General features: G+C 41.1%; 1 protein-coding gene across 3 annotated transcripts in view; it reads right to left on the bottom strand.

Annotated features, from left to right (window-relative positions):
* Nucleotides 1-11,144: 11,144 nt before the first annotated feature.
* Nucleotides 11,145-20,792, bottom strand: part of nrg3b (neuregulin 3b) — a 177,787-nt gene continuing 168,139 nt past the window's right edge. For all 3 annotated transcript variants that reach the window (XM_071462733.1, XM_071462732.1, XM_071462734.1), the window contains 3 exons: nucleotides 20,369-20,478; nucleotides 15,633-15,815; nucleotides 11,145-12,376 (listed from right to left, as the gene is read on the bottom strand). In XM_071462733.1, coding sequence (XP_071318834.1) covers nucleotides 11,626-12,376; nucleotides 15,633-15,815; nucleotides 20,369-20,478 — 1,044 coding nt within the window. In that variant the 3' untranslated portion in view covers nucleotides 11,145-11,625. The remainder of the gene's footprint in view (nucleotides 12,377-15,632; nucleotides 15,816-20,368; nucleotides 20,479-20,792) is intronic.

The following is a 20,792-nucleotide window of genomic DNA, read 5'->3' as shown; positions in this document are numbered from 1 at the left end:
GGTTGTTTGGGTGGCGCATGTTGTATTATCACCCATACAAAAAGGTGTGATTTGCACCACTGTGTTGCAGGGTGTGTGCCTCATCCCACAGCAAAGGAAGGGTCTCCATGGGAGACAATCCTGCTGCTTGTATTCCATTGTGCCATCTGGGTTATATCTGATTGCCCTCACTTCATGCACAGTGGCATCCCCTGTTCGCGCTCTTGGACTGATTGATTTGCCGTGGCAGTGGCTTTCTAAGTCAGAAAAAAAAAAAAAAAAAAAAAAAAAAAAGCTCAGGTAGTTCACAGTACAGGGTCTGGGTTTGGCTCTTGCTTTATTTATGAAGGCAACATATCCATATGTGAACATCCTGATTTCTTGTCCTCCTCCTTTTGGGGGTGGGTGGGGGTCACACCCTATTTGCATGTCACTTCTGCCCAAGTGCTCTGTAGCTATTTAAGGACTTGATGATTCTGTCTTGAGTGACGCAGGCAGTAATTACCCATGCTGCCAAAACATTTCCAAAACAATTTCTTCTGTGTCATACATGTAACATCACTGTCAGTGGAGTAAAACTTTGAGCCTGGAGTCCAGGGAACGCAGCAGGATTTTACATCCACTGGTACGATGGATCACTTAAGCTGTTATCTTGATTGCTGCATTCTTCCACTGTACTTGGTGATTATTCTGTCCAGAAGAAGTGACCCTACCAGTCATCTGCACTAATATCACCTCCCCTAAAAAAGAGCAACATCTTTCATATTGATCCTTCTCTCGGGGGTTGAGTGAGAGGCTCATCTGATAGTATTCTTCCACAAAGACTTAAAGAGAGGACTGTGTTGACATACCCTCACTGAATGCATCAGGTTGAAAACTGGTCATACAGTTTGTTTTTTTTTTTTGCCCTGGTTGACCTGTAGAAACCAGAATGGACAGCTTTCAATGCTTCATGATCCTTTTTTACAAATTGATGCTGCATGATTTTCCTTCTCAGTCTTCTTGGGCTTGGTACAATGTAGCTCAGGTCACTCCACCAAACCAAAAAGTGGCAGAGACATGTTAATGCCCACACTTCTTCCTTTTTCAAGTTCTACATAGTGGGATTGAGATGATCCCTCTCTAGACCTTTGTCTGACCTACATTAAGTGTCTGAGTATAATCGACCACCCAGCCACATAAAACCCATTTTCAGCCAGGAACATATTTTTCTAAAAGTGCTTGAAAATCTGGCCATCACTGCTGAACTCAGTGCAGAATCTTTTTTTTTTTTTTCTCCTGCAAGGGAAGAGCCTCATTCAAAAGCGCGTTTAATGTGATAATGGCTTAATGCAATAAAACTGGAACACTCTGAAAGGATTTATATCTTCATAATGATTACTTTTACCATTGATACCATACTACATTTCACTAATTTCTTACTTCTGTACACTTGTATCATATGCAAAGTATATACAGATATGCTTTTGCTGCCTTATTTCTGCCTTCTAGTCTATAATTATTGTCTTAACTTCATTCTATACATTTACAATTTCAAAGCATGCAGAAAATTGTAATGAGACACCTGAAAGCAGTGACCCTGCTTTCCATTCTCTTCTTCAGAACAAAAACGTACATTCATTAGCCACCTGCAGTTACATAATGACTTCGCTTCTGTCATTTGCAACCTAAACAAGACAAAACAACACTGACAAGGTTTTAAAATTAAAAAACCTGAATGCGTGTGATTTAGATTAATATAGCTTTAATTCATTTAGTGGGTGCGCTCACCCCTCCCACACAAGAGCAAGACACCCAGATTGAAAGAAACAAACCATCTTGTATCTCTTTTTGGTTTTTTCGTATCGCTTTTTCTCCTCTTTTTTCTCAGACTAATTTTATGTCTTGTGTCTTTACCGTCATTGTGCATCTCTTTATAGACATTTTTTTTCTGGTCACACTCGTTTTGTTGCTCTCTAGTTGTTTTGCAATTCTTAAACATTTTGTGTCTCTTTTCTGGTCGTACGTCTTTGTGGCAATTTAGCATCTATTTTTAACTCAGTTTGTGGCTCTTTGTAGTCATTTTGGGTCAAGTCGTGCTTGTTTTCTCTGTCTTTGCATCTCTTTATTCTTGTTCTGTGTCTATTTTTACTACTTTTGTGCCTCTTTGTAGACTTTCCAACAAAAAAATATTAACTGGGGGCTCTTTTAACCTTTGTGTCTGCTATGCCTGCTCAGTAATCCATTCATGCCTAAACCTGTTCATTCGCAAGGTCCTCAGGTCAGATAGAGGAGGGAAGAGTAACAGTGCATTGTGAGTCACCAAAGTCAGAAACGCTCTACTCTTAGTTTTAAGGTAGAAAAAAGATTTAGACTGGCAGATGGGGGTGGACTGAAGGGACTGGATGTGCTGGTTTAGGGAAACAGATGACCTCTAGAGCTACAGAAACAACACTGCAAACAGTGGCAGGAGCAGGCACTTGATAGAGGTTAGGTTGCTGGCAGGTCATGAAAAAGAGAGCAGGAGAGTCTTGCTTGAAAGCTTCAGTTAGAATGACAGGCAGAGCTGACGAACCAACAGGAGCGTCAGGAGAGTCTGCCTTAAATGCACAGCAGCAATTACGAGCAGCTGCTGGGGATTGGGGACAATGCGAGGCAGCTGAGGTTAAGGTAATCCAGGTCGACTCAGCCCCCAGCTGTGACACGGTGTTAATCACACCAAGTCACTTTCATCAGCTATTGTGTGTAAAATGAACTAAAACGTTTGAACTTCTAATCTTTTCGCACCTTTGTTCTAGATATTCACTACAATAAAAACAAGCAATAGTGGGAAAACTTAAGCAATTTAACATATTAAAATCTGTTTACATGTTTTGGGGAGCGTGAAGGCTGAATTTGTGAAGGGCTCTTTTTAAAAATATTTGCAAAATGTTAATAAATGTTGTTGTGGGCACAGGGAAAACTGTTTCTTGAGTGTTGGCCTATTATGGGGAATTTTAGATGCCAGAAGTGATGAAGTCTCCAGGCGAGGCGGTGTCAAGGTCATAATTTGATGAAACATCTCTGAGGAGATCGTCTTGACAATAGACCACCATAGACACAGTTGTATTGAACGGTTCCAAATTTATTATCTAACCTAAAGTGGCATTGGCTTTAGAATTTATTGTTAGTAGAATAGAAGAAGAATCATTTATTGGCTTTCCTCCTTTTGGTCATCTGAATTTATCCCACAATCTCTTTGAACTGTGTGCATCTTGACAGCCTGTGCATAGGGAACATCCTGATTATAGCAGAGACCAAAACAGAGTCTGAGGTCATGACCACAATCTGCCTCGCAGGCTGACTTGGTCTTGAAGGCTGACTTTAGAGTCCCAGAGGATCAGGGGGCCTTGGCCTGTGGATGCTCCAGCAATCATAGCCACCCTTAAGGTTTATGTGTGTTGTGGGAAATTCTTACAAAAGCATGCAGCAGAGTGTTTGTCCTTTCTGCATGTCAGCAGTTTAGCCGAGTTTACAGGATTGTTCTGTGAGGAAAGAAGATTTTTCTGAGAGTCCAGAAGGATTTGAGTAGACAGTTTTTTTATTCACTATACAGAAGATTGGCTATTGGTTGTCGGTGTGTTTCATAGCGTGAAACTTAATCGCGGCAACAATATGTAGCCTAAACTCAACTAGGCTATTATTTAGTCAGGACATAAAAGTCTGTGCTTTAATTGAAGTATGGCCATAAATACTATAAACCCTATAAATACTTTAAATCTTATATATTTCATTCCTAAACTGTGGGAGGGATGAAAGGAATAATGTTTAAATTAACCAAATGTGCACATCCAAAATGTAGTGTATTGCTTCCACAATGTAAAAACGCTAATTAGGATCCATTGTGCCCTCAATGTCAGAGCTGAACCATAGATCAAATGCACATGATCTGAAGTATTTCTATGTCCTTTTTCCTACTCTCTACACCGTCAAGATCATTTCTGACACTGCTGGGGGGAACATGACCTTTAAACCACTTTGTGCCTATTCCGTCCACCAGCAGACTGTACCAGTATTATTACTGTATTCCAGATGGAGCCCTTTCGACTACAATCCTTGCAAGGCACCTGATCCTCATTATACTGTATGTCTGTGGCCTGTCGGGTCAAAGATAACGTGTCAGTGAATGTCATTAAATAATGTGCAACAAACTAGACAGTGAGGCCAACATTGTTATCCCACAGACTATATGGTCACCCTTTACATGCTGCCATTCACAGCCAAGATAGAGAGAAGCCTGTGTTAGGTTGATTTTTCATTGACACTAATACTCAGAAACTGTGGGCAAATGTGTTTTTCTTGAAGTATTGCATTCCATTGCACTAGCCTGGCTCTTCCCTGTAAACATGAGCTGCTTGGTATACCACTTGATGATGTATATGTCAGTAGATCTTAATGATTCACAAATTGCCCAGACACACTGGACGTTACTCTTGATGTGAGTTTTTGAGTTTCTGTGTTTTGCTACTTTGCAACCTGGAAATTTAAACTGTCAACCAAAAGGAAGGAGCACTGTCCAACCAAATCATTTTCCAGGGTGAATGTTTTAATGAGTTCTTCCATGTCCATATGTCTGGGCTGGTCATTAAGCAAGTGGGATGTCAAACTTTGTTAGAAAATGTGGAAATATGATTCCCAATGGTGTGCTTAATGACTTTTCGGGATACACAGGGCTCTTGCACTGTGGTTTCCAGAAACCTCATAAAAAAACACGCCTGCTGGTTCTTTACAGAAATGCCAGAGCTCGTGACAAGTTTGACTCACCACTGAATGCCAAACAGTGCAGGCACGAAGCCTGAAGTCATACATTTCTGTATTTCAGTGCATTTCTGACTAAATACCTAAATGTGTGTTGTTCTATCATGTATTTAACGCTTGGTACAGAGTGGGAACATTAATAAGAGTTCTTGGAGTTTGCTCTGCACAATGTGACTAAATGATCATATACAGGTGCTGGTCATATAAGTAGAATATCATGAAAAAGTTGATTTATTTCAGTAATTACATTCAAAAAGTGAAACTTGTATAATGAATACATTCATTCCACACAGACTGATATATTTCAACTGTTTATTTCTTTTAATTTTGATGATTATAACTGACAACTAATGAAAACCACAAATTCAGTATCTCAGAAAATTTGAATATTGTGAAAAGGTTCAATATTGAAGACACCTGGTGCCACACTCTGATCAGCTAATTAACTCAAAACACCCGCAAAGGCCTTTAAATGGTCTCTCAGTCTAGTTCTGTAGCTACACAATCATGGGGAAGACTGCTGACTTGACAGTTGTCCAAAAGACGACCATCGACACCTTGCACAAGGAGGGCGAGACACAAAAGGTCATTGCTAAAGAGGCTGGCTGTTCACAAGGCTCTGTGTCCAAGCACATTAATAGAGAGGCCAAGGGAAGGAAAATATGTGGTAGAAAAAAGTGTACAAGCAATAGGGATAACCGCACCCTGGAGAGGATTGTGAAACAAAACCCATTCAAAAATGTGGGGGAGATTCACAAAGAGCGGACTGCAGCTGGAGTCAGCGCTTCAAGAACCACCACGCACAGACGTATGCAAGACATGGGTTTCAGCTGTCGCATTCCTTGTGTCGAGCCACTCTTGAGCAAGAGACAGCGTCAGAAGCGTCTCGCCTGGGCTAAAGACAAAAAGGACTGGACTGCTGCTGAGTGGTCCAAAGTTATGTTCTCTGATGAAAGTAAATTTGGCATTTCCTTTGGAAATCAAGGTCCCAGAGGTGATGGTTTGGGTGCCATGTCATCTACTGGTGTTGGTCCACTGTGTTTTCTGAGGTCCAAGGTCAACGCAGCCGTCTACCAAGACATTTTTAGAGCACTTCATGCTTCCTGTTGCTGACCAACTTTATGGAGATGCAGATTTCATTTTCCAACAGGACTTGGGACCTGCACGCAGTGCCAAAGCTACCAGTACCTGGTTTAAGGACCATGGTATCCCTGTTCTTGATTGGCCAGCAAACTCGCCTGACCTTAACCCCACAGAAAATCTACGGGGTATTGTGAAGAAGAAGATGCGATACGCCAGATCCAACAATGCAGAAGAGCTGAAGGCCACTATCAGAGCAACCTGGGCTCTCATAACACCTGAGCAGTGCCACAGACTGATCGACTCCATGCCACGCCGCATTGCTGCAGTAATTCAGGCAAAAGGAGCCCCAACTAAGTATTGAGTGCTGTACACGCTCATACTTTTCATGTTCATACTTTTCAGCTGGCCAACATTTCTAAAAATCCTTTTTTTTTTTTTTTTTTTTTTTTTTGTACTGGTCTTAAGTAATATTCTAATTTTCTGAGATACTGAATTTGTGGTTTTCATTAGTTGTCAGTTATAATCATCACAATTAAAAGAAATAAACAGTTGAAATATATCAGTCTGTGTGTAATGAATGAATATAATATACAAGTTTCACTTTTTGAATGTAATTACTGAAATAAATCAACTTTTTGATGATATTCTAATTATATGACCAGCACCTGTACATTTACAAAATGTCGTTGTGTGTGTGTGTGTTTTTTTTTTTTTTTACTGTGTCGCACTGGAGACTATATTGCCAATGATGAGCACTGTCAGCTATTCATATTCTTTGTTGTTACTAAACATTTGTTTATTGACTCTAACTCACAATATCTGGGCAACATTGAGGCAAGAGGGCGCAGATGGACTATTGTTGCATTGCAGTAACACTGCTCCGCTGGCAAACTAACTAGGTTAACTACTGAACATTGTTCTACCGATCCCTCTGAATCTAAATGCGACACTGCATGAGGTGATAAATTGCAAGTGTTCCTAATGGAAAAATGAGCCCTCTTTCATGTTCACATAGATAACTGACTGTTAGTATGATGGGATGACACCAGGAGATATTTCCAGAACAGCTGCATTAGAGTTTAATAAGGAAAAAATTAGCTGTCACAAACGTCATTGTTAAACGCCAGTTCTTCTCTCTGCTCCCCACTCCGCACAATTGTGCCAGTGTCACTCAAAGAGGAGCCTCTTATGTTAAAAGCAGTAGTCACAAAAGATCTGACAATGCAGACACAAAACTAGTTAACTTTCTTTCACCCTCTCCTGACCAGCGTGCCAGCAGGTCCTTCATCTGCTCTCATTACATCTGAAAAGGTACAACTTGTACATCAGTCACGCAGAATTTGTGATGAAGACCAAGAGTTTGTTGTCATGTTACCAGCTACACGAGGACAGTGTCTTTGAGCTCAATTCTGCTGGCATGCTAACATGTTCGCAATGACCATAATGCATGCTGTTGTTTAGTAAGTGTTCTAACCATATTCAGCAGCTGAGTTTGGCACGCTAACATTTGCTAATTAAGCCATAAACACAAAGTAAAGCTGAAGCTGAGGAGAGTGTCATTATTTTGCGGATATTTAGCCATAAAAGATTCAATAGTTGCCACGACATGTCACTAAAAAACAAAAATGTCAGCCTCATGATGTCTCTATCACTAAAGTCAATGAGCTTCATCCTCTGGGGACCAGGAATGTCCTTACAGATTTCAGGACAATCCATCCACTACTTATGATAGCTTAGTCTGGACCGGATTGGTAGACTGCTGGCCCACTGTCACTAGAGACATGCCACTAACATGGCTAAACACATTAAAACTATTGCTCTTACTTGAAATAGCTGGATATTACATAGCTTTATGAGAGTAAATGTACAAATATTCTGCACAGTGTATCCCCACAGAATTACACTTCTCCTCCCACACTGGACAGTGCAGCTGGTGGAGATGGTGTGACTTTCTATTCTTGAAGTTTCTTTTAAAATTTTTTTTTTTTTTTTTTTTTTTAATTTTTGTTAAAGATGAGGCAGATGGTAAGAAAAACAAAATAGCAAACTTTATTACTTCTATCAACATTCATAAGTGTTACAAGCTACACCAAAGCATGGTGCACAGCAGACAGAATGGCCTACTGTTTTATTGTTTAAGCATGTGTGTTGGTTGGTTACCAAAAACAAGAAAAAAAGTATTTAATTTCAGGGAAAAAATTGTCACTTGTGTTAACACTGCCAATGGATGTGTTAAATAACACCTGATATCCCATGGAAGAGCTGGTGAGAGATGATAGCAGACATCCACTCTGGTAGTGCTGCATTACACATGCCGGCCTGCTGTCCTCATAATCTCCATGCCATCTGGTGGGGAAGCTCACTGTCCCCCTGCACCTCTGGCACATTAGTATTCCTCTCACACTGAGCGAGGGAGGCCAGTCGTGTGTGTGACATTCCTCAGTAACATAAAAGAGTCAACACCAGTGAGGATTAATCGAAGGGCTACAGGGCCCACCCCTGACAAACCTGGCTCATTTCAGGTAATGAGAACACTTACTTTTTAATCTTCCTCCTTGTTTTCCTTGCTTTTGTGCATTACAGCCCCTTCACGAAGTCAGAATCCTCATGCTGTCCGCAAATAGACCCAAGAAGTTTGACTTCGTGCTAAGACACTGGGAAAAGTGTAATTCATTTGAAAAAATGCCTTTTTTTTTTTTTGGAAAATGACTAATCCTTAATGAAGATCTAAACGGCATAAAACAGTATGACATCAAAGTCATTTTTTTTTTTTTTTTTTTTTTTTTTTTTCAATTGACTGAACCTTGACTGCTGTTCATTCAGTGTTCTCATTTTCTGTCTTGATTACAGCAACAGCCACAGTTCACCAAGTCACATAGCCTCAGGCGGGTCTTGCCTGGTGCCTCGGCTCAGATTTTTTTTTTTTTTTTTTTTTTTGTAGGAGAACCCAGTCAGGAAACAGAGAGATTGGAACTCTTTTGAGTGGTGCTTCAAACAGCGTTTCCAGTGTTCAGTGTGAGCACTGATCAAAGACCGATCTTTTACTTTTCAAATCCACATGGCCTCTCATTAACGGCACACCGGGAGGAGACTTCTCTGACACGAACTGATGGTGGTATCATTATTTCCAGTTTCAAATTTGACTACAATACTGAGAATTTTTAGGTGTCATACTTGATGGTGTGCTCTCACGTTGGTAATTATCTGAATTTATTATTAAAGTAAGACGATCAAAGACAAAGACCAGGAAAGGAGAGCAATGACATTTGGTGTGGAGCTTTTAGTTATTACACAACATGGCATCAATATTGGTTGTTTTCTGTGGGAAGGGATCAGTGATTCTTTTTTTTTTTTTTTTTTTTTTGGATTGGCCACTGCGTGTGTCTGGTGACCTGCTGGACAGAGCCACTTGTAGCATATTCACATTTCCTGTTAAAAAACCAAGACATGCAAAAAAGATTGCCAGAAACAAACAGACTCAAACATTACACAGCAGAAGAGGCAGCGCCCATTTAAGTTTAGGATTTTATAATAAAATACATGAAATATATGCAGTATGTAAAAACTTAACCAACCAACCTTAGCATTAATTCTTGATATAAAAAACTTCAGACTCATTTTAATAGTATAATGTGGGACAAAGAACTGTTGTAAATATTAAATCATCGACATGACGGCTGATGCTGCTGCTGTAAACATAACTGTTGATTTCTGTGCCATCCTGTGCATCTGAGTCATAAATATCATACTGTGATGCAAAGAGACAGGTGTCTCAGTCAACTGCCGGGATACCAGGGGGCTCCAGGACTGCTTCAGTGCTCTTTGGAATACATTCTACATCAGGAAGTCCTCTGGACGGATGACCACCATTCTTCCTAAAAATATTCCCGTCATTTAATGTTTCGATTATGGTGGTGGTCAGTTCGAAATCTCCCATAGGTGACAATGAAGGGGAGAGCATATATCATTCACATCATTTTCATACCCGTAAACCAGTCAGTGAATGTGAAAGCATCTAAATTCATTGTGTTTCTCTACTTATTTATTCAGGTTTTCCCTTTAATTTGCCTATATCTGCAACCTTCCCTTTGTGGTCTCGCACTGCTGGATAAATACAGTATGTAAATCCATAAACATCTGAAAATTCAGTGAAATGTGCGGTGAGGTCTGTCTAGCGAACAGTCACTGTGTGTATTTAGAATCCTAAATATTTTCTATTTATGGTAATTTTTATCTTTACTTTGCAGCTGCCTTGGCTCAATTTCCCCTCAGGGGATCAATGAAGTTCATTTTAATCTTCATAAAAACCTTCATATAGACTCCAGATAGTTTTATTCTGCAGAGCAGTGATGAAGAAATCTCAGTAATACCCATTTGTAAGTCCTGTACAACTTCAGTTGCCGGAGTCATTTCAAACCTGAAAGGGCGGAAACGCAGATATACTGAATTTGACGTAAATGAGGCATAAATAAAGAATTGTACTCGGCTTGTGTGCTGCTCCGCTTCATTTCCAGCCACAAACCTCATGGCTATTCCTGTAATTCAAAACAGTGAAGTGGTTCTTCTTTTGTGTTTGTGGCCTGTGGGTACGGTATAAAGTGCATTATGAGAAATAATGAACATAGACTGTAATGCTGCCTCAGTGAGAACGTGGAAAATCTCAAAACTGCTCTAATCATTCACAGCGTCTGAAACATTTTTTTTTCCCCCCACATACGCAGTGTTCGTGCTCTGTCACCAAACCTTTAACCATTATCCTCTGCTCATTTTGTACCGTCATTGTTAGACGCTTGCAGAATTATTATTTTTTTTTCTAGACTTGAGAAGAGAAGATAATTTCAGGGGAGTACTTCCTCCTTCCTGTTGCACCTTCTTTACCCTCATTAATTCCTGTGGACCCCCTGCCAACACACAGACACACACACACACACACACACACACACCTGAAGATCAGCTATCAAAATACATCTGGTAAATATCTGAAGCAAAAATAATGAGCTACACTTAATTAGTGTGGCTCTTTTTAGGGTCAGGGTACAGGGGATAGCTGAGCAGGTGCATGATTAAATCCACTCTAAAAAAAAAACAACATGCTACAGGTGTCTGTTGCCATGGCGACAAAGGGGTAACTCAGATAAAATGTGTCCCAATATTAGCATATTTTATGTTAGATGTAATTTAACCACTGTTGGTATTTATATTGATTATTTTATGTTGTATATTATTGACAAAAAACTTGCAAACACAAGCGCAGACTTCATTCAGATGGTGTAGTGGGAATGGATTGAGATGAACAAAGCCCTTAATTAACACTGTTATCTTAGTCTTTATTTTGTCACAACTGTATGTCAAATATATATACGTCTATATGACATATATTATATGACATATATAATTTCATTTCTTTACATTAGAGAAACAACATAGAGATGACACACTATTTTGGTTTCTAAGTAGAAGCTCCTTTTAAATAGTGGCATTTTTTTTTCAATACACTGTTAAAGTCAAGCTCCCACTCAAGTCACGGTTTTGTTTTTCTTATTGAGTCACATTTATTCACAATGTGTGTTTGTTTGTCTCTTTTTCTTTATAACTTGATGTCTTTTCTTGTGTCAGTGTTTTTGCCTCCGCAGTTCAATCTGTTCGTGTTCCTCCAAAATCGACGGCCATCTGTTATTGGTCCGTGTGGCCACACAGATGGTCACACCTGCTAACCATCCCGTGCCACTAGCAAAGGTATACAGTTATTGGGAACGGTGTCTTTGAAGCTTTACAGAGTTAATCCAATCAGCTTGCAGAGGGCTTGGCGTGAGCGTTTCCAGTTCCTCTGCAGCTGGGTCCTTTGGTGGCCAAGGAGCAGTTTGCACCTCCGTACGCGAGGGATGTCTGACCTTGGCACAGTCCCTGGGCTTCTCTTTGGCCTGCTGCCTTCAAACCTCTGGCCCCACTGCCTGTGTGCTGAACTCCGGCTGAAAATTGGATGCTTTTTCGTTCCTGCACAGTCCCGGCCTCGAGAGTGTTTGTGCCACCGCGGTGGATCTCGCTGTGAGACCCAGACATTTTCATGGAGCTGGAAAGGCTTTTCTGTTTTAATTCCTGCGAGAGTTCCACTGTAATTTCAATGGAGCAGGGTGTTTGTGCGGAGCAGGGATTCTTCTCCGGCCCCAGTGGAGCAGTGGCGGTGGCAGAGGGAGGGCTAACACTGCTGGGCATAACACCAGGCGCCAGCACTATGGTCTCACATGGGGGAGAAGGAGAATTGCTAATGGGCACCGTTGCCTTTCCAGCCAGCGCAGGGTGCCACTTGAGGAGCCCCACTTGGTTCTGCTCAGTCGTGTCGACATGCGGCGCTTCGAGGTCAGTCGCTTGAAGCGAGGGGATGATGGGCACAGAACGGGTGCGCAGGGAGGGTGGAAGGAAGGTTGTTCCCTTATCCAGGCGGGTGCAAGGGACCTCGGTCCATCCTTTTCTGGCTGCGAAGTGAGAGAGTGAAGTCCTGCTGAGGAGGGCGCCGACCCTTCCACCGGCAGAATCACACCTTTAGGCAGAGGAAAGAATAGAAATGGCAGGGTGAGAATGAGAGAACAAGTGATTTATATTGTGACCTTTTTGTCCTAGACACTCATTTCCTATGAGGGATATAAGAGAGTGAGTAATACAGAACATGGAGATAAAGCTTCCGCTCTCTTGTGCTTTTCACCATTTCATTTCAATTCCAGAAAAAAAATCATCTCGCACCAACAAAATTATTATTATTTAGGTATTGTTCTTTCATAATCTTTGTGTAATTATTTATAATCCTCAGCATGAGCAGCCTGTATTGTTGCTGCTTGAATGTAAAAATCCCTTCTCTCATGACTGCCTTATCAGAGATTTAAGGCTTTAGCAACACAGCTGCTGGATTCCTGACCCTGGCCTGGGTGGGTATGTGGAAAAATCCTTGCCTCCTTGCACTGCTGCACTTGTGCTCTAATTTTAGTGTTTGGAATGAGACTCATTAGAAAGTCTGAAAGAACACACCTTGTCTGGCAGGCTCATGATGTGACATTTGGGGTGAACATGGATGCGTTTGTGGGTGTGAGAATCTCAGCGTGGATGTTTGCATCATCATGCATCCTGCAGTCACGTATCTTAAAAGCGCAAAGTATCGTGAAACACCGAGCCGACAAGCTTGAAAAGCATCATGTTCAGTTTGAAAATAATACAGCAGAGCTGCAAACTTATTCAGCGTCAAGTGGATAGGTTTGTATATACAATGAATGTGCACAAGAGTTAATGTTGTTACTGAAGACTCAATTCATATTTAGAATCACCCTGGCACAGCCTTAGGAGACAGCCAGTGTTATTGTCGGCTTTCAGAGACTGTTTGTAGCATAACCAAGTTTTAATAATTGAATTACTTTCCCACTCCTCCCTCGGTATTAGAGGGGCGAATGCAAGCTGGAGGTAAATCCGGCAGATCAAAACATATCTAAAAATAACTCCCGTAGCAAATTTGCCTTCAATTCTGTCCTTATCTGCGATGGGTAAATATATGTTTTGACACTGGATAATTAAACTGACAGTACTCTGCGGGGATTTGTTGTCACAAAATGGAAAACATGGAAGAGTATTCTCGTGTTTGTTTGCTGTCTCTCGCATCTTTTTTTTTTTTTTAAACACTTTCCACCACACTACACTCTGTGCCTCCATCTTTCCTTCGCTGCACTCTCATCATCTCCACAGAATCTTCCTTCTTTCCTCACTTTCCGACTCGCGTTCTCTCACTCTCCTTTCCACCTCCCGTTTCTCATTTCCAGAGAGGAGAGGGTGTATCCATGGCAACAAGGGAGAGGTGGGGGCTGGAGGAGGAGGAGGAGGAAGAGGAGGAGGAGGAGGCTGTAAGCTTGGTAGCTTGGTGTTGCGTGGATGGTAAGTCGAGAAATAGGTCATTTCAACCTCCTGAAGGCCAGAGAAAGCGTTCGACTGAGGGATCTGCGAGGGAATCATCAATGGCTAATCAGATCTAAACTGTTTAACAGCACGAATGCAATCTTATCCCAAAGATGAGAAGGCCTCTGATTTCAGCTCCTCTCCTTCACACTTGAAAAAGCTGTGTTAGGTTTAATTGCCTATAGCTTACAGATTTTGCCGTTGTGATTTTAAAAAGGATTCTCATTAGCTCCTTTATTAGTTTGTTTGTTTGTTATTCTGCGTGTGTGCTTGTGCACATATGTGAGAGTGTGTGTGTAAGAGGGGAACTGTTATGGTCCTGCAGGATCTCTCTGCACAACCATCGGAAAGAAATGCTGAGCTCCATGGAGCTTTGTTTAAAAATGTAAATTATGGAAATAGGTCACATAAAGAGTTTGGCAGCGTGCAGTGTATCTTACAAGTCACTGTAACACTCAGGCAGGTTGGCATGCTAATAGAAACATTGCTAGGCACTTTTAAGTGAGTGGAATGCACGAGGGTGTGGGGACTGTTTCAACGACAGGCGTTTGTGATAACAGTGCCATCACTCAAGTTGCACACACAGACAGCAAATTAGGTTGTTTCTGAGTCATATGCTAAATAGGACCGCCTTACTCAGGCTTACAGACGCTCTCTTCTGAATCTGTAAATAAAAACCTAAAACAATTCAGTGTTTCATGTTTAAGAGGAAATGCCAGTGGCGCTACTTGACATTGTGCATTATTGTACTGAGGAAAACAAGCACCTCAAGGAGCAGTGTAAGATAAATATCTGCTCCGCAACAATCAATCTTATTCATAATCTATAAAACTCATTGTCTCTACATGGATAATATTTTCCCTCCTTGAGGTCACCTGGAAAAAAAAAAAGCACCTCCTCTTTGATAAGAAACATGTCAGAGAGGATTTCTCATCAGGCTACCTTTTTTTTTTTTTTAATAGCCTGCCAGTAAGAATCATCAGACTGTGCTTATGAAATGTAAGTTTTTTTAAAGCCCCCTGATAGCCAACTGGCGAGAGGTGGCTCTGCCAAAAGTCCTCCCTGCTTTTAAAGCCTCCTGAATCAGCGCCAGTAGCTGTGCTTCACTTATGATAGCCATGGAAATAGGGCAACTTGCTGTCCCTACTCGACACTGGGATGAGCATGGGGGAAATTCAAGATGTGTGAATGCCTGAAATTAATCCTTTGCAAAATTTTTAGCCTTGTTCTAGTAGGCTGCCGTCACCCAGTGTGGCTCCATCTTCAGCTTGTAAACGACAGAAAATTAAATTATTCCTTTCATATGTGGACCATGAAGCTTTCACATAAAGCTGAAGCATTAGCCAAACTCAAACCATCCTGGAAATCTTGAAAATCATGTAAACTCGTGCATCATCTGATAATTAGCTTAGGCATAGTTGTATTTTTAACCATGATGAAACCATGCAGATAAAACACATTTTCATTCACACAGCAGCAGCCTGGTGGCAAGTGTAGGGAGGATTACGCACAGGCTCATATCTTGGACTTCCCCAGCACCATGATACTGTTGAGCAGTTGGGATCAAGTGCCTTCTCCAAATTAATTGTGACAGTCCCAGTTGAAGGAGGGCACAGCAGATCTCATTTATTTCCCTGGATCAGATTTCATAAACTAGTTCACGGATTTGAACTGAGAGCATTTCAGTCATAAACTCATTTCTCCCAAAATTATCCTTCTGCCACTCCAACTTAACCTCAGTTAGTCCGGGGGTCTGCAATGCTGAACCGTCTATTTGACCTCAGGAGGAAGGCAAAGAGAATTTCCTCGTTGAGGACTGAGCAAACATGAGAAAACTAACAAAGAGACCGAAGAGGTTTCACCTTCTTATGGACTCCATGTCTGTCGACTCATCCTCCTGCAAATGTTTGTAGACATGCCCAGCCACTCTGGATCCATCGATGAGATTTGTCGATATTTTGTGCTTCCCTCTGGAAATGGGTGGGGTTCTGAAGTAATTAGCCTCCCTGCGTTGCTGGGCAGGACTAAGTGAAAGGGAACTGCTTCTGCAACCACAACAGAAACAAACAGAGGGGATAAGCATCACTGATTAGCACGGTATTTCACAAAAAGCTGCACTGAATCACTTATTCATTTGCTTAATCAAATTTATATCATCCTCTGTGTTCATTGATTTAAAATGGACTGGGATGGACTGACCTTTCTGTTTTTATGTTTTTATTGAAATCTTAAGTAAAAGACTAAGGCATCAGATACATGAGTATAAGAGTAGTAATTTACCAGTAAGCAATACAATTTACATAGGTGTTAAATAATTTGTCATGGCTCGATGGAACTGCTGTCGAACAAGACTGAGTCTACAGCCGTGCAGGCAGCTCTGTGAGGCTGTACTTGGCCACTTACTTATTAAAAGTCAGGGGATCACCAAAATCGAGATTTTTTTTTTTTGTGCCCATCCATCTCTGGGAGCTAATTCACAGAGTCCTCTTAGAGAAAATTAAGTTGTGTGTGTGTGTGTGTGTGTTTTTTTTTTTTGTGGACGTTGAGAGTTATTTCCCTGAATAAGTGAAAACTGCAAGTGATTCTACAGGAAAATTCAGATCACTATAGTCATTAGGATTCGCCCTCTAGGGACCGTGAATATGTGCAGCAAATTTAAGAGGGATCCATCCAATAGTTGTCAAGATATGGAGCAGAGTGTTGGCCTGACCCTGACATGCCGCCCATAGAGCAACACAGCTCGCATATGTAAAACACTAAATGCTAAAATGTTTCTCTTTGCAAACTTTAAAATGTACCAGCTATGAGTTCAACTGTATGTTAAATAATATTTAATTTACCCACAACAAAATGACCCGTATGTAATGACATCCTGCTGCCGTTAAAGATCAAAGAAAACTGTGCTCTCTCCCGAGGCAGACTGTTTTTAAATTGTTCTGTGGGCAGTAGGTGGTCGATTTCAAAGCAGATCTCTGCACGTCTGCCGCAATAAAGCAGTGACATCAGATGTGAATCAAAATTATGCTGCACTATACTGCAGGCTGATGTGTGAGTATATAACGCAGGAACAAACGGCTCCGACAGCACGAGTGAAATACAGACCTAAATTATTTTCAGTGTTTTTGAATATATTTTTTGGAGAGTCTCTCCTGCTGTTCACCTGATTCTGTTTCTCCTGTGAGCAATGTATCACTTGATTGTGTTAGTTAAACTGGACCACAAAAACAACTTATGACATATTAGTGCTTTTGGGTGAAAAATTTTTTCTATCGTAGCACTTAACACAAATCACTGACGCTGACAAAACATTCCAGCTTGATTTTGGCTCTTGGCTCTGTATGTATACAGTGGTTCTTTTTTGGTCTTTCAATAGTGATCAGGCTGTTCAAACTTTAATATTTCCTAGCTTGTCCTTAAACTGAACTCCCTGATTCATTCAAAGTCATGCAGTAAACTAAATAGTCCCCTGGACATATTAATTGATAGCTGAACGGAACACTGTGCAAAAAAAATATTCAGCTATAATAATTTCCAAATGTCCATGGCTGTGGAACAATAAGCATGGCTAATGTTGGCTCTAGTCTTTGCCAGCATTAGCTTTTGTGTCGACTGATGTTGTAAAAAGTTGATATGAATAAAGCTGAATTATGTCAGTTTTGTTGCCTATTAGCATGCTGATTTTTTTTTAATTAGGATTAACTGAAAGCTGGAAAAATTACACTATGTTTCTATGGACAAAATCACCAGGCTATTGTAATTAATGAATGTTAAATGTTAACGGTCTAAAACTGAACGACAGCTGCTTATCTCGAAAAATGTACAGCATGGGTAAGCCTGGCCGGGAGAGTAATCCTGTACATATTTTAATCAGATCCTCTCTTCTCATGCCTGTTTTTTGGATATAGTGGAGACAGACAGAAAAGCCTGGGAGACTGAGGGGGACAACGTGACAGTATGCCGCATGAACAGCAGACAGACACCGAGTGTGTTTCCTACTCACTGTGTGAAAAACTCATGCTCACGGACTCGACCTGAGCGTATTGATTAGCCCACAAGACTACAATTTCCTCATGATTCCCTCCAATCATGACAAAGGAATCTCGGTGATTGATCAAATTCCGCAACAGCACGAATGAAAACAATGATTGACCATCGACAGTGTGATGATTATACCCTGACTCGCAAGGTTTTTATTTCCGTCTGGTCGTGCTGCCAAAGCATCTCGGAAATAAGTGTGAGAAGAGGCAGAGCAGCGAGCTAAGTGCTGGTCAGTTTATTCACAATGTATCTGTATCTGTAACGACTGATCGGTTCATTTTAGCCTGTTGTGTACAATAAATAACACAATATTTTTTAGGCACGCTAACCACATGTCGATGGCCATGTCAGTCTGTCGGTTGGTCCACTGCTTTGTCCCAGTCTGTTCACAGTCCTACTGACTTTGGTGATGCCCTGAATTATCCCCTCGTGCCATCATGATGTTGACATTTTTGGTTTTTAGTCAAATATTTTGACAACTGTTCTGATTTGGTTCATGTCCACCTCAGGATGACTTACCTAATAATTTTGGTGATCCCCTGATTTTTTTTTTTCTTTCTTTTTTTTTTTTTTTTTTGCCATTATCAGGTTTGATGATGAAATACCTTCAAAACTAATGACATTTCCATCAGCCTGTACCTTGTGTTTAGAGCTAGCAGAGGTTAGCATGCTAACACGTTAAAATAAGGTGCTGAATATGGTAAACATTGTACTTGCTGCAGGTGAGCATGATGGGATGCTACATTTAGCATTTAGCTCAAAGCAGTGCTGTACCTTAGTAAAACCTCACAGTGCTGCTAGCGCGGCTGTGGACTGTTACTCTTGTTGGTTAAAGAGCAGCAACATGGTTGTCTGTACTATGATGTCTATATTTTCAGTGATTTATGTGATGGCTTCACTGTCCTGAAAAATTCCACTTCAACCGATATAGTCTGCATTCAAGCAGGTGAATCAATCTGCACATGGTCATACACTGTGACAGAGCCTATGATGCCCAGGTAACCTTTTACAGCAATATTGATGGGTCATATTGACATGTTTTTATGGGGCATTTCTCCTGATAGCTCACAATGTGGTCTAGTTTCTCAGGTCAATAGCTGAAAGCATCTCGACATCATCCATCACAGTTTGGTTCTCCCCTGCCTCCTCCTACTCTGAGAACACGCTGAACAGATGATTGACTGTCAGCTGCCCTCCATGAGGCACCTGCATGACACTGTGGAGAATAAAAAACCAGGACAAGTTGGCACCGTCCCTGCAGCCACACATGACAACCTTTTTGGGGAAAAAAAAAACAAAAAAAAAAAACGTTCCTCTGTGACACAGCACTGAGGTCCATTAAAGCAGAGAACAACTGGCGCCTCAGTGGGGTTTTCACTGCCGTTGTCATCATAGTCAACCACACATCTAAAAACTCCCTCTGCATGTAAACGCAACATCGGAGTTCCCCCATTATCTCCCCAAACATAGCTGCCTTTAATCACTGTACATCCAGTACTGTATGTTCTCATGACATATTGCTGAAGGCTTGTCTACTGCTCAATGCAATTCGATTTCAAATGAATATTTGAAGCTTTTTGCACAGTCTGTCCTCTTAGATTTGCAACACTTTCATCAAGTTTTGCTCCCAGTGTTGCTCAACACAATCCGATCAGGTGAAATGTAGACATTTACCAGCAATCAAACACTTTTAGTGATTTGCCAACAATGAGCGCAGCAGGTGCTAGGGGAAATAAAGTTTTGTGAAATTAGTTTTTGCACGTCGTGCGGCTGAATGTCATTGTTTGTCAAAGTGTGTCTACACCCATATCATCAAAGCAAATGAAGCCTTTCTGTAAGCATCCAAGATACAGCCACTGTGGCACGCTCTATACGCACATCCCTATGTTCTTCTGAGGATTCGGAATGGCAGCTTTTGATACCGACTGCTGTGATCACAAAGCACTACTGCCTCTGAGATCCCTCGTAGCAAAATGTTGTTAATTTTGTTGAATCTTCTGTCATTTGAAGGATGGCATGAAAGGAATTTGGTTGAATCAATGTTTAACTCTGCACATTAAAATTCGCTTCTCCTCAGAGGGTGTCTCCTCCTCCCTGTATGCTCTTCCCTATCAGCCTGCAAGTAGTCATTTCAGAATCTGCCTGAGTACATATTTAATCACTTTGCACAATTTACTGGACATGTCACGTAAATAAAGACATCTACTTTTTCCAACTATTTTGAGAGACTCTAATTTTCATTCTGTGGAACTAGCTAAATCTATAATCCTCCTATAAAAGGCCTGAATCTGACTAAGGGTATGCACACAGGCAAAGCTTATGGTGTTGCCAGTGTATACAAGATATATATTAACATAGCTGCTCCCACTTATAATCACCATAAATCTTTCTGAAAATGTTTACAAATGATCGGTTTATTATTTTGAGGTCTATATTTTCTACCATATTGCAGGATGATTAAATTTCTCCCTTGGCTGCCTCTTATATCTGGATATTGGCTGACTGAATGAAAGATACTGTGTATGAAAGAGGGCTCGAAATAAGAGGATGTCATTTTCACCTGAAGCGTTTCCCTTTAGACAGCGCTCTGCTGAGAATAGGTGGGGCTGCCGCTGATGTGCCGGCTGCCACGCTGCCGCCCTTGATAGACGATCCGTGAGAACCGCAGCTCTGCAAAAATAAAGAAGAGTAACGCATACAGTAAGTGATAAAACATGGTAATTGTGGCTTCAGGATGTGTCTTCATCATTATTCCCATGCAGTGTAATTGAGTTTCTTTGTTATGGCTTAGCTTGGATTCCTTTGTCATAGCGAGCGAAAAACAAAAACGAGATGTTCAGGTGTAAGTGATTATGTAAGTCAACACAGGACTAAGCTCAGGGTAAAATGTATAATGCTGCTGATACTGTATGTGGCTTAACAGCAAGTCCCTACTCAGGTTTGAGTTCCCAGGCAGGCTGAGGATGTTGTCTCACCAATGTAAC

Source organism: Trachinotus anak, unplaced genomic scaffold (genome assembly GCF_046630095.1).
Source record: "Trachinotus anak isolate AG129_WGS33_773 ecotype Australia unplaced genomic scaffold, CSIRO_AGI_Tana_v1 ptg000025l, whole genome shotgun sequence".
Classification (NCBI taxonomy): domain Eukaryota; kingdom Metazoa; phylum Chordata; class Actinopteri; order Carangiformes; family Carangidae; genus Trachinotus; species Trachinotus anak.
The sequence above is the reverse complement of the archived record's forward strand: the minus strand, read 5'-3'. Positions and strand labels throughout refer to the sequence as shown.